The 13063-nt window shown below is 40.7% G+C and overlaps 1 protein-coding gene across 1 annotated transcript in view; it reads right to left on the bottom strand.

Annotated features, from left to right (window-relative positions):
- Positions 1-12584, bottom strand: part of LOC129761975 (ras-GEF domain-containing family member 1B-like) — a 100515-nt gene extending 87931 nt beyond the window's left edge. The window contains exons 1-2 of the mRNA XM_055759858.1: positions 11019-12584; positions 3681-3731 (exon numbers count right to left, since the gene is read on the bottom strand). Of these exons, the coding sequence (XP_055615833.1) occupies positions 3681-3731; positions 11019-12182 (1215 nt within the window). The 5' untranslated portion in view covers positions 12183-12584. The remainder of the gene's footprint in view (positions 1-3680; positions 3732-11018) is intronic.
- Between the last annotated feature and the right edge of the window lie 479 nt (positions 12585-13063).

Here is a 13063-nt window from a genome sequence, read left to right as displayed (position 1 = left end):
AATATCAGCTGTTATCGGAAGAACCCAATCTACTCATTAGGAAAAACATAAACAAGGAAATACGAAGGAACCATGGAAAATCTCCCGGTAGAGCACGCAAACGGATCCTATCTTCTGATGATGAACGGGTAATTGTTCGAACATTGCGAAAGAACCCTAGAACAAACATTGTCTAGCGAAGTAGCTGGCAACATTGGGGCACCTGTCTGCGCAGACACTGTCCGGAGAGCAGCATACAGGAACAATCTGAGAGGTCGTGTTTACCGTGAAAAGTTTTTCATCTCAAAACATATATGAAAAAAACGACTACAGTTTAGGATCGGGCGATCTTTAGAAAAAGATCGATCTTGATGGATCGATTTTCTAAACGGCGCAGGGGTCGATTCGCTGATTAAAGGGTGTGTCACATCAAATTGCATCACGGAAAAAACGCTGTAGAAATTTAATTTTTAGGAATTATATCTTCAGCTTTCGCTTATAATCAGATAAGAGTATATAGATCACGTTGGCCATGCTTCACTGTCAATTTTTCGTAAATTTGGAAAAATGTCGTCGAACGAAAAAGAGCGTCGTGAATTAATCCTGTGCACTCATTTCGAGAATCCGGAGTTGTCACATCGGGACATCGGTAAGATGCTGGGAATCGTCCAATCCACGGTCAGCAGAGTACTTAAACGATACTTCGAGAACCTAACCATCGACCGGAAGGTGAAGAACGGCAAAAATGGATGCTCCGTCAGTGAAAAAGATCACAAGCGCGTAGTTAAGCAGTTTAGACGTGATCCGAGAAGTTCGGTCCGGGATGTCGCCAATGAGCTGAATTTGTCAAGTTCATTCGTCCAGCGGACCAAGCAGCGGGAGGGCCTGCGTACATACAGGGTTCAGGAGGCTCCTAACCGCGACGAAAGGCAAAACATGGTGGGGAAGACGCGAGCCCCGAAGCTGTACACCGAAATGCTGACGAAGCCGCATTGCCTGGTAATGGACGACGAAACCTACGTCAAAGTGGACTTTCGTCAGCTGCCGAGCCTGTTGTTCTTCTCCGCAGAGGGCAAATTTAGCGTTCTGGAGGAGATTCGCAAGCAGAAACTATCCAAGTTTGCCAAAAAGTACATGGTGTGGCAAGCGATCTGCTCTTGCGGAAAGCGGAGCGCCCCCTTCGTGATGACCGGCACGGTAAACGGGCAGGTTTACCTTAAGGAGTGCCTACAGAAGCGCTTACTACCACTATTGAAGCAGCACGAGGGCCCGATCATCTTCTGGCCGGATCTCGCTTCGTGCCACTATTCAAAGGACGTGTTGGAGTGGTACGAAGCCAACGGGGTCACCTTCGTACCAAAGGAAATGAACCCACCCAACGCGCCGGAGCTTCGCCCAATAGAGAGATATTGGGCGATTATGAAGCAGACACTCCGGAAGAACCCAAAAGTTGTCAAATCGGAGGCGGACTTCAAGAGAAAATGGATTTCTGTTCAAAAAAACTACAACCTAACGTTGTACAGAACCTTATGGACGGGTAAAGAGGAAGGTGCGAGCATACGGGCTTGGGCTCGAAGTATGAATAAAAAGAAAATGCCAAAAGTTGTTTAATAGTTTTTATTTTACTGTCTAAAATTTTCAAAAGGATCGGTCTACTGGGCGAATTTCTACAGCGTTTTTTCCGTGATGCAATTTGATGTGACACACCCTTTAAAACGGTACCAAAAAATCGATCTTTGAAAAATCGAATGCCTTTTTTACAATTTATTCGATTTGATTTGATCGTCAGAATGACAGTCACAAAAAAAAACTTGAAAGCCCAGAAAAAATGTATTTTCCAGATCGTTCATCTCGAACCGTCATGGAATTATTTAATTGAATAAATTAATTGAAAATTATTATTAGAAATTCAACAACTGATATTCATCCAGAACTCCGCTGACAATAATCCCGTTGAATCCAATCGTGTGAAACTTACAAAACTGATTTTCCTAAGTTTGCGACCACTAATTTGACAACCTTGAAGGAGATCCAATGTTTATGAAATTTGTCAAGTGGTTTTTGGTGAGATTAAAATCAATGTTCACTGAAAAACAAATTTACATTTTTTTTCGATGGTCGGAAAGTTCGAAAAAAAAAGATCGGTTTTCGCGACATTGTGGAGTAGGATGAATATATCCAAGAAATCGGAGAGGGAAGGACTGAAATTCTAATTATCGATCCAGGATCGCCCAATCCTATGAAATGGAAAAGATCGATCTTCTGAAAATGCAAGATCGCCCAATCCTACTACAGTTGGCTAAGTCATATGTAAACAGACCTAAGGAGTTCTGGAACAAGGTCTTTTATACGGATGAGCCGAAAACCAATATCTTTGAATTGAATGGAAGACAGATGGCCTATAGGAAACCAGGATCGGTGCTCCAGATTCAGCATTTGGTTCTCACAATAAAATACGACGGTAGTCAGTTGATGTATGATGATGAACCATGGTGTTTATCGATTCGGCGATGGACAAGATGGCTTAATTGATCTTCCTGAAACATAACCTGCAGTCTCTGCAGTCTCAGAAATTCGATCCGAAGCAAACTGACTTCGTGGTGCGGGAATGCCTTCTCTATAATGTCCCAATCAACTCAAAACCCCTCTGAAATCACCGAACTTGAACACTATTGAGTATCTATGGTGCGAAATCAAGAACCATCCATCCATCAAAATCCAGGGAACGAATCGGAACTCAAAACGACGGTTACGGAGTCTACAGTGGTCTACAGTTACCAGAAATCTTGCCTCGGCGCTTGTAGGAAGTGCCGGACGGCAAAGGGGAGCCATACCAAATACTAGGGGATTGTTTTTTTTTGTTTTCTGTTAACATTTGTGAACTGGTTTCAGTTTTCTTTTTAAGAATTTCTTGAACATTACACTCAATTTTGCCACGTCTTAATTGGAGATTTTTTATTTGTATTTTAAACATGAAGAACAAATGTGAGGAGCATTTTAATTTTTTTTATCACTTATCAAATATACTCTCAAGATGGCATCAGAGTGGTTCTGACTAATTGGGCCACCTTATGATATACTTCTAAGCGTCTTGGACATAGCTTGCTCATAATAGCGTAGTGCTGATTCCTGATTCTGATTTCCGTTCCCCGATTATAATCGAATCTCTTGAAAATATTACCCTTTCTACCTTAGAGTAAACCGCGGAAAAGCAGCTCTGAAAACTGTTCCGAGAAGCCACAGTTGACGATACTTATATAACGCCGGTAAAGTATTCCATTTCTGTTGATTTGTTTGCTTCCACAAGTTACGTAGATATTTGCATCGAAAAAAACGGATTGCCATTGCCTTCACGCACCAAACCGTATTGAATGCATTCGCTCGCGCGGAAGGTTTTCCTTTTCCATTCGTTCTTCAGTCTGATATCGGCAAAACTAAAATCTGCACAGCATAAAACCGACTCACAGACGTGGTTTGGGTACTGACAGCACTTTGCGGTTGAAAGTGAAACTGTTTTTCATTCCAAAACTTGTTTGACTACTTTAAGCAGCGTGGATATTTTGCATCTGCGGGGCTCGGTTATGTTGAGCCATGGAACCTGGCAAGGCTAGGTGATCGATTGAGTTGCAGTCTAACATTGAATTCCTCTTCGGAAATCAATTGAATTATAGCGAATAAACAAAGATTAATTAGCACCTCACCTTATTTCGTCCTGCATCTTTGGCTTCCAATGAAGAGTGTTGAGTAAATTTCTGAAAAAGAGACATAGTTGTTTGACGTATTAGTTACTAGCTCACAAAGTCATATATAGTTGACATAAAATACTTTGAGGTGGGTTATAACTGTACTAATTTCAAATCGAGTTCCGGAAAAACGATGCAAACGCAAGTTGACAGTTTTGTGTCTTCGTGTGAACGAACCCTTAAACATTTTAATGATCTGTCAATGTCAAAACGTTGGTCAAAATCAACATTTTCATCGTGATGAAGTACACGAACGAGCAACGCCGAATTATTATTGAAATTCTACCGAAATTCGGATTCGGCTACTTTAAGAGCGTTTACTCCAATTTTCGTCCATAACAATCGTTGTGGATAGTTGAATGACCAAATATGAGCCTACATTTTCACTGTTGGATGTTCCCGTGCCAACGAAGCAACAAAAATATCGCAGCCGGATGTGAATATATTCGAAATTACGTTTCGGAGTTTTCAACAACTGGACATCTCGCAAACCTCATTGTGACGTATTTTGCGAATAGATCTTGGGCTATATCCCTATAAAATCAAATTGACTCAAGAACTAAAACCACTTGACCATATGAAGCGCCAAAACTTCTCCGATTGGGCTCTGGCGAACTATGAAGAAAATGATGATTTTCATCACAAAATCATCTTCAGCAATGAGGCTCATTTCTGGCTAAATGGCTTTGTCAGCAAGCTACATATGCGTTATTTTATTCATTTATTCCCCCTTTAAAACCTCCACATGCCAAATTTGGTTCCGTTTGCTTGATTGATTCTCGAGTAATGCAGCCTCCCCCCTTATGGAGGGGGAGGAGTGTCAAACCACCACAGAAACATTTGTTGCTCCCTAAAACACTCCATATACCAAATTTGGTTTCGAGTTATTCAGCTCCCCTCCCCTTTGGAGGGGGGGAGGATTGTGAAACCACCACAGAAATAATTATTGCCCCCTAAATTCTCCATATGCCAAATTTGTTTCCGTTTGCTTGATTAGTTCATGAGTTATGCCGATTTTTTTTCATTCGTATGGCAGCCCACCACTTAAAGAGGAGGGAAGGGGTATGTACCACCATAGAAACATTTATCGCACTCTAAAACCTCCACATGCTAAATTTGGTTCCATTTGCTTGATTAGTTTTCAAGTTATACAGAAATTTGCGTTTCATTTGTAGGGCAGCCACCCCCCTCTAGAGAAAACGGGGGAGTGTCAATTCACCATAGAAACGTTTTGTGCCCCCTAAAATAAAGTGACTAGATGGTCAGAGGTCTAACGCGGGACACAAAAAACAAAACGTTATGTGCAGTGTTTGGATTTCGATCAAAATCGAATGATACACAATGTGTCATGCAAGTAAACTCTCACGAACATATGACCAAATATGAGAGGATCATTCAGATACTTGTATGAATGTCAGTAATCACTTGGTAATATTTAGTGATTAAACTAAGAGAGGAACGAAGACTGTTGATTGCATATCCGATCTGTATCAAACATCGCATACCATTTTCGAAGCCTGCATACAAGTTTGAACCACATATATCGTCCCATTTTACTATAGCGAAACCTACTGCACAGAAAAGTGCAAAGCAATAAATGATACAAGAAAAATTACGTCATCATTTAGTCACCATTTGCGGAGAGCAGCGAATGGGAAAAGAGATAAAACGCGAGAGTTTTTGCTTCTCACTGGATCGGTGTTGCTAGTAAAACTATGCGTTCTATATGAATATACATATTTCAAGGGATAGCGGCGTTAAAAATGGAAAATATAATCTGACTACCCTCCCTTAGCCTCTATCATATAGTTTGCACTCTCTGAGACTGCTACTGCTAGACTCAGGATCTGCTACATTAGCTGAATATGAATATTTCGCTTTGCGTGGTCCGTACGATCCTGCTGTTTCATGATGCATGGAAAGGTCGATATGCATATGATAGAGGCAAAGAAGAAAATAAGCTTTCTGACCAAAAGCGTATATGATAGCTTTGCTTGCATGCTGGTGTGCAATAAAGTGCGAGCCGATGCAGAGTTGTCTCGTTCTCTTTTGTGTCGTGATTTGCAACACATAACAACAAAAGAATACCGCTGGGGGAAATGTTTCCTGAAAGATTTGAACGAACGAAAGCGATTTTTTCAAAGAGAGGATCATTTGGCAAACACTGGTTATGTGTATACGTTATGTGAACATAAACCATAGTTTAGCGAGTCTAAACTGATCAGTATTATTTCTTTCTGAGTTTCGGCATTCAGTTGTGATTTTTCGGTGGTTTAGATTTTGTTTACACCCGAAAATCACTCGCTCAATCAGAGACGTACTTGATGCAAGAATTCAACGAATGGCAGGGGACCGGGTACTTTACATTCCCCAGGTAAGCGATGACGTCAGATATATCATTCACATCAAGTTCTCGAAGAAGTTCCTTCTCTGACAGACGTGGAAGGAATGTCCAAGCCCCTCTTCTTTCAAGTCATATGGTGAACGGGGAGATATATAGTACGAAGTGCCTGCCGGAGTTATGAAGATGATGTGGTCTTTATTCCGAACCTGGTATCAGCCCATTATGCCACGATCACTGGAGGATGGATCGGCTGGAGATAAACATTGTCGCGAAGACCACCAACCTTCCCAACATTCCCCAGCTGCGCCCGATAGAAAACTTTTGGGCGAATGTCCAAAATAGAGAGACAGGCGACAACCAAAGTTACGAAAAGGTAAAATAACACGCCGATATACATCTTTTTATCAGCCATGGTTCAGGTTCCGGCCAACTTCCGTATGACCGCCCAGTGCCTCATTTACGATACTGTATCAAACAACTCTGCCTCTTCTTGTCGAGTATACACTAGTTCTTCCGGCTTATTTAAGTTAAGCCCTGACCGAGGTAGGGGACCAAAGTTGAACTTTTCGTCTGACTCACGTTGGTCCCTGCGGATCAATAGGGGACTATTATAAAAATCATTTTCCAATTTTGTTGCTGCTGCTTCTAGTTGACACTCTTTAAACAAAAAGCCCAATGTCGGTGCGATGAAACCAGCTCAACGTATTAATCTTCAGATGCATTAGAAGCACTCTTGAACAGTCTGCCAAATAAATTTTTTTTTGAGGTTCATTCATTTAAGAAAATCAACATGATCAATGGTGATATTGAAATATATTGATATCGCGGGACATTTTCGTTTCTTTTGCCAAATGCGGGACATTTCGTGAGACGGACAGTCCCGCATTTCAACGAAATGTCCAGCGTAAGAGGACATTTCGTTGAAATGCGGGACGTCTGGTCAGTTTACCCTAAAACCTCCACATGCCAAATTTGGCTCAACTGCTTGATTGGTTCTCGAGTTATGCGGAAATTTGTGTTTCATTTGTATTGTAGCCTCCCCTTAGAAAGGGGGGTGTAGTGTCGAACCACCATAGAAACGTTTATCGATCCCTAAAACCTCTGTATGCCAAGTTTGATTCCATTTGCTTGATTAGCTCTGGAGTTATTAACACTTAGAGAGGGGGAGGAGTGTCAAACCACCATAGAAACATTCATTGCCCCCTAAAACCTCAGCATGCCAAATTTGGCTCTATTTGCTTGCTTAGTTCTTGAGTTATGCAGAAATTTATGCTTCATTTGTATAGCAGACTCCCCCTTATATAGGGGGGAGGGGTCTCGAACTATCATAAAAACCCTCCCCGGCGCCATACTAATTTTCATGTCGATCGGTTCAGTAATTTTTGAGTCCATAAGAATCAGATTGTTTGTTTCAATTGAGATTGATATTCTAGATTGTTTCTATCAATTAAATTGAAGTTCTTTTACCGCTCTACAATTTGTTCTTTGACGCCCAACTTCTATCTTTCTTAATTTGGCTGCAATATCGATATAAACAAGTCCTGGAAAAATTCAAGCAACATCTTCAAAAATCACGATTTCCACCCCACTGTACATGTATTAGCCACTTTGACTTCACTTTAACGTTGAAAGGTTACATTTCTTCATGAGATAAGCCATATTTGAAATAAAAAAAACAAAAAATTCCCAAACTGTATATAATCTCCAAAGTTTTATATGATCGAATCACATATAATCGAGTCTGACCTGTATATAGTATAACATATAACGTAATAACAGTTTTGCGTAGTATGCATTTGAAATCCCTTAATTTTTAGTTACATTTTCGTAGAGTGACCCATAGAAATCAAAAACGTAGTCCTACGTCAAAATGGCCATTGAGGTTAACCTACAGAGTACTTTGATGAAGGGTATCGGAATATTCTTTTAAATTTAAAGAATAATTAGTTATCTGCATTTTGATACAAAGACATTTTTTGTATCTTTAACCAATCCCGGGATATTACAGGTTTTGTGATTCCTAATTCTATATGCTTCAACTTGAATAACCCTTTCGATATGGCAGTGTGCTCCTCCAGAGTGATACCGCTGAACGGAGCACGGTACCCAAAAGTGTACATATCGCGCTGGTGTGATCGATGTCAGCAATTCCAAATGAAATCGTCCTAAAAATGCAGATTTTAAAAACTTGTATTTTTGATTCCAATGAAAGTGTGTATTCCGTTTGGGTTGAAGGAAATATGAGTTTTCCACAGCAATTGGGATTTTTTTGACTCAAGCATAACTTTTGAAAAGGGCGTATCGATTTGAGTAAGAGAAATCTTTGATAATTTATATCTCAAAAACTATGAGTCGTACCGAAATAGTGTCTTAGAAAGAGTTATAGAGTATTGATGGTTGAATATGAAAAAAATGTACACTGAGAAAAAAAACCTGTGGAAAACTAATGTTTCCTGTAACCCAAACGGAATACACACTTTCATCCGAATCAAATATACTCATGTTTTGTCATTTGTCGATTTCATTTGGAATTGCTGATGTGCAGTATCACCCAGATGTCGTCTAAACTGCCCATGTTGTAAGCGACAAAAAGAACAAAATCGACTTTTCGCCGTTTTGCATTCTACGCATTTTTGTTCGAAAACATTTGAGCAATTTTGAAAAAAACTTTCCGACAAATCACTGTATAACAGACGTAGTTCCATACAGCTCCATCGTTCGAAAATCAACAACTGTCAGTATTATGTATTATGTCAGCTAAATCTACACTTGAATCACATTCTTTGAAGAATCTAAACATGTCTGTCACGATCGTGTCTTATAACTTAGTGTTTCTTAATAGATGAATATAAGAAACCATTGAAACGCTGCTCATACAATTACTATTTTCTGTACACTGCACTGCGATGAATAAAGTGAAGCAATTGAGTTTTTTAATGTTATAATTACCTAAATTTCTGCATTTGAATCTTCAAGTAGATAATGGAACAATCAGATTAGTAGTAAAATTAAAATAATATTGGTTCTTAGTATTATAACGGATTCGACATCGAATTATTCCACATACTCAGCATTTACTCATACCGTTGGAGTATGTCACATCTTTATGCGATTGATCGTGATATCGGTAAAACAGTTTACTAAAATCACCAACATTGCAGATCGCCTTTACAAATTCAATTAATTGAGAAAAAAAAACACGAACCTGCTGTTCTTATCATATCCCAGAGTATTCAGGACAAAGTACTATTCTAGACACGCAACGAATCAAGAGCACCTTTTCCAGACATTTCACTAATTTTTTTCCAAACATTTTTGATTTTTTCCTAAGACTACCGACGGAGACGTTTTGACTATTATCGGAATTGTAAATACTAACGCTACCGACAGAGCAACCTGATGATTACGTCTAGCCAGCGGGGTAGTTTGCGGGTGGCAAACTACCCCGCAAAAGCATTTGCCGGGGGCGCTGACCCTTTGGGGTGCCAAAATCCAACAATTTTTAAAAGCAATTCTCCCCCCGAATTATAGTTCATCTTTTAATTGAGTAAAAAGACATTCATCATGAGTAGTTGCTTCTTTCCGTACATGAAACCAATAAACTCTCTTTGATTTTCGAAAAATTGGAACACCCAACATCATATCACACCAATACCCTTTTGATTTTTTTCGCTACGCATTCACCTATATATGGGTGACACATTCCTTGTTTGAATTGAATAGGATTTTTGAAAGAAATTTGATAGAGTAGGCACCTAAGTGTAATTGTAGTGATAAATTTTAAAAAAGTGGTATTTTGGGACGCCATTTTCGTAGCTTGCCAGGGGCGCTGCCTACCTTCACTACGCTGCTGTGTCTAGCTATGCGAACAAATGTTCATTGAAACGATTGGTTATCCGCATAAATAGACGTAAGCGTTTTCCAAATGGAAAAAATATGTTTTAATCTAGTATCCAGAAAGTCGTCAAAGCTGGACGAGAGCGATGGAAGATCTTCGTTCTGAATTCCTGGTGATGGTGTTCGCACTGAATCCGATGATAACAAGGATAATGCTACATGGGCTGGAAAGTCCCGGGGTTTTTCAACGGATGGCGCCACTAAAAATGAACAAGTTTCATTTCGAGAGGTTCATCTGTCAGTAGCATATGTGTCGAGTTTCATGACATTTCGTTAATTTGTTCACAAACTACAGTTGTTTAAGTGTCACTACCTGAGCATTCGTATAGAAAATGGAAAAAGTGGAATATCGTATTTTGATCAAACATTGTTTTTATCAATCAATGCAGTGGTTGACGAAATGTTATTCCACTTTGAAATTGGCCGTACAAGCACCGCAGATGCACCTCACTCTGAAAGGCCAAAAGAGGCTACGAATCCAGAAATCGTAAAACAAGGACATCGACTCGTTTTGAACGATCGTAAAGTGAAGTTAAGCGAGTTAGCTGAGGCCGTAGGCATTTCAAAAGAACTAGTGGAATACATTTTGTACGACATTTTAGACATGAAAAAGCTATCCGCTCGATGTTTGCCGCGTTTGCTGACTGTCGATCAAAAACAGCGGCGCGTTGATGATTCAACAGTCGGTTTGGCGTTGTTGAAGCGTAATCGAGTGGACTTCCTTCGACGTTTTGAGACAATGAATGAAACGTGGATCCATTACCACACTCCTGAGTCCAATATGCAGTCTGCAGAGTGGCACTGAGACATATTTCGAAGACATAGATACGACACTACACTGGTACTACAGAAATGGAATCGAAATGTTGGAAACGCGCTATACCAAGTGTATTGCTCTCGAAGGAAACTATGTTGAGGAATAAATACAGCTTTGTCCAAAAAACGGTTATTTTCATGAAAAATCCTGGGACTTTTCAGCAAATGTAGTATGTGAGCCTGCATGAACACTCGAATTTTGAAAACAATATCGTCTACATCCTACTAAATACACTCACCACTGCCGGTTCTCTGTAGGCCGGTTTGTAATGTTCCTGAGGATGTCTTTTTTCGATGAGGAATTTTTCTTTTATATTTTTGCACTGCATCTTCATTTCCTCCTGCAGTTTCTGCTGGATCTGTTTGGGAATGGTGCTGGATCCCAGAAAACAGCCACCCGTGCTGGTGGGGGTGCTGAGATTGGAGTTAGCAATTCCTGTGTCGATGCTGCGTGCTCGTAGATGTGTGGCAGTGTTTGGATACACCGGTGGGGTCCCACCGACCATAACAACGGCAGCGGAAGGTCCACTAGGTCCTCCCAGTGCTAGGCTCTTCTCTAATCGTTGTGCTAACATTTGTTCCAATTGCTTCGATGATTTCTGATATTGCGATATGCTCTGTATATGTTGCGGAGGTTTAGTTATACAATTACTGCTGGTGGATGGGGCCACTTCACGATTTTTGTATAGTTCGAATGCCATAGCCTGACGAGCTATGAAGTCAGCATCTCTGAAGCCCCCAGAACTCGAAGAAAGCGAACTATCAACGCTATCACTAGAGCTTTTTATCCGATTGTCTTCAAACTTCCTTGTTTTCGTCTGTTTTGTGTCTTCGGTACCCAGACATGTTTTCCCATACGGGTTGGTCACTGTACCGGCGCTACTGAGACTACAATTGGTGCCGTTCTTGGAATGTTGCAAGCTTTGTTTGTTTGGATTTAAAATAATTCCACAGCAGTCGTTTGTGCAGCCAAGATTAGGCGAAGAGGGGGTTGTCTTTTTGTCGGCAAACTTTTTCGCCGTCTCATTTTTTCTTGGTGAAGAGGACGAAGCCGTCGGGGTGTTTAGACTGTCCCCACCCCCACCACCGCTGCCGCCTTTCGGCCGCAGCTGTTCGTCTGGGACGGAAGTAGCGATGGCATGTGATATCGGAAACTGACGTTTGCTATTACTACCATCGAAGGTATCTCCATCCAAGGATTTGGCAGCATTGAAGTTTTTCCGAATTTGTTTCACTTTACCGCTGTTTGAGATGGAGCTTATCCCGCCGGATCCCGCAACGACAATGTGCTGATGATTTGGGGGAGGGATATTGATTGGCTTGGCTGGAAGTGCAGGCTTAACACGGGGAACACTTTCTTCCATACTTTGCTTCACATCGCCATATTGTATCATTTTTACCATTAAAATCACACACTTCCACTCTGTTTGCTTATTTTAAAACAGCAACATATAACTTCTCACTTCTCATTCAACATGCTTTCGACTCGTCTGCAGTGGAAATCGATAAAAACTCGACCAAATGTTTGAACACAGAGCAATTTTCCGCCTTGTTCCGAACTACCATGATATTATGCTTCACAGATTACAATAGAATAATAACATCAAAAACCACAAATTCGTGCTTTCATTTTCCACCCAGTGGAATCGTTTCCAAATTGAAAGATTTGATGGAATGTTAAGTTTTAGGATTTTGTTGGCCACCGCAAACAACCACAACCACACTTTGGCGTTCAAACTCTCGCTCGCGCTGTCTTCCTACATATCCTGTACCAAACCAGATTTTCGATTTGACGTACGCAGCATAAGGACACAAATACTCCAAGCATAATACATGAGGCTGGGGGAGTCGGATGCCAAAACATTTTCCTCCCATGTTTCGCTAGACGTAAACTGGAGTGACTTTCTCAATGTGCAGAACATGCTTCCGGCAAACGTTTGCGAGGGAGCATTACAATACACATTCCGTACAGGTGGAAATAAGAGTGCAGGTTTCCCCCGGATTCGAATGACAACAAACATCCTTATGGTTCTCGTGCTTGCACGAAATGTGAGTGATGGGGAATTGGCGGTCAATACGCAGGCGCTAGGATTGTGTACATCCTGAATGCTTGTTGTGATTCTGGCAGCGATTGTCAAAGCTTGGATAGAGTTTGGGGATGTTTTGACTGTTCCTTAATGGGGTCGTGTAAGGAAAAACGACTCTTGATATAACATTTTATTTTCCGTTTCTAACATCTAAGGAAATTAAGTTCAAGTACTAAATGCAGGAAATACACATTTTT

Source organism: Toxorhynchites rutilus, chromosome 1 (assembly GCF_029784135.1).
Source record: "Toxorhynchites rutilus septentrionalis strain SRP chromosome 1, ASM2978413v1, whole genome shotgun sequence".
Classification (NCBI taxonomy): Eukaryota; Metazoa; Arthropoda; class Insecta; order Diptera; family Culicidae; genus Toxorhynchites; species Toxorhynchites rutilus.
The sequence above is the reverse complement of the archived record's forward strand: the minus strand, read 5'-3'. Positions and strand labels throughout refer to the sequence as shown.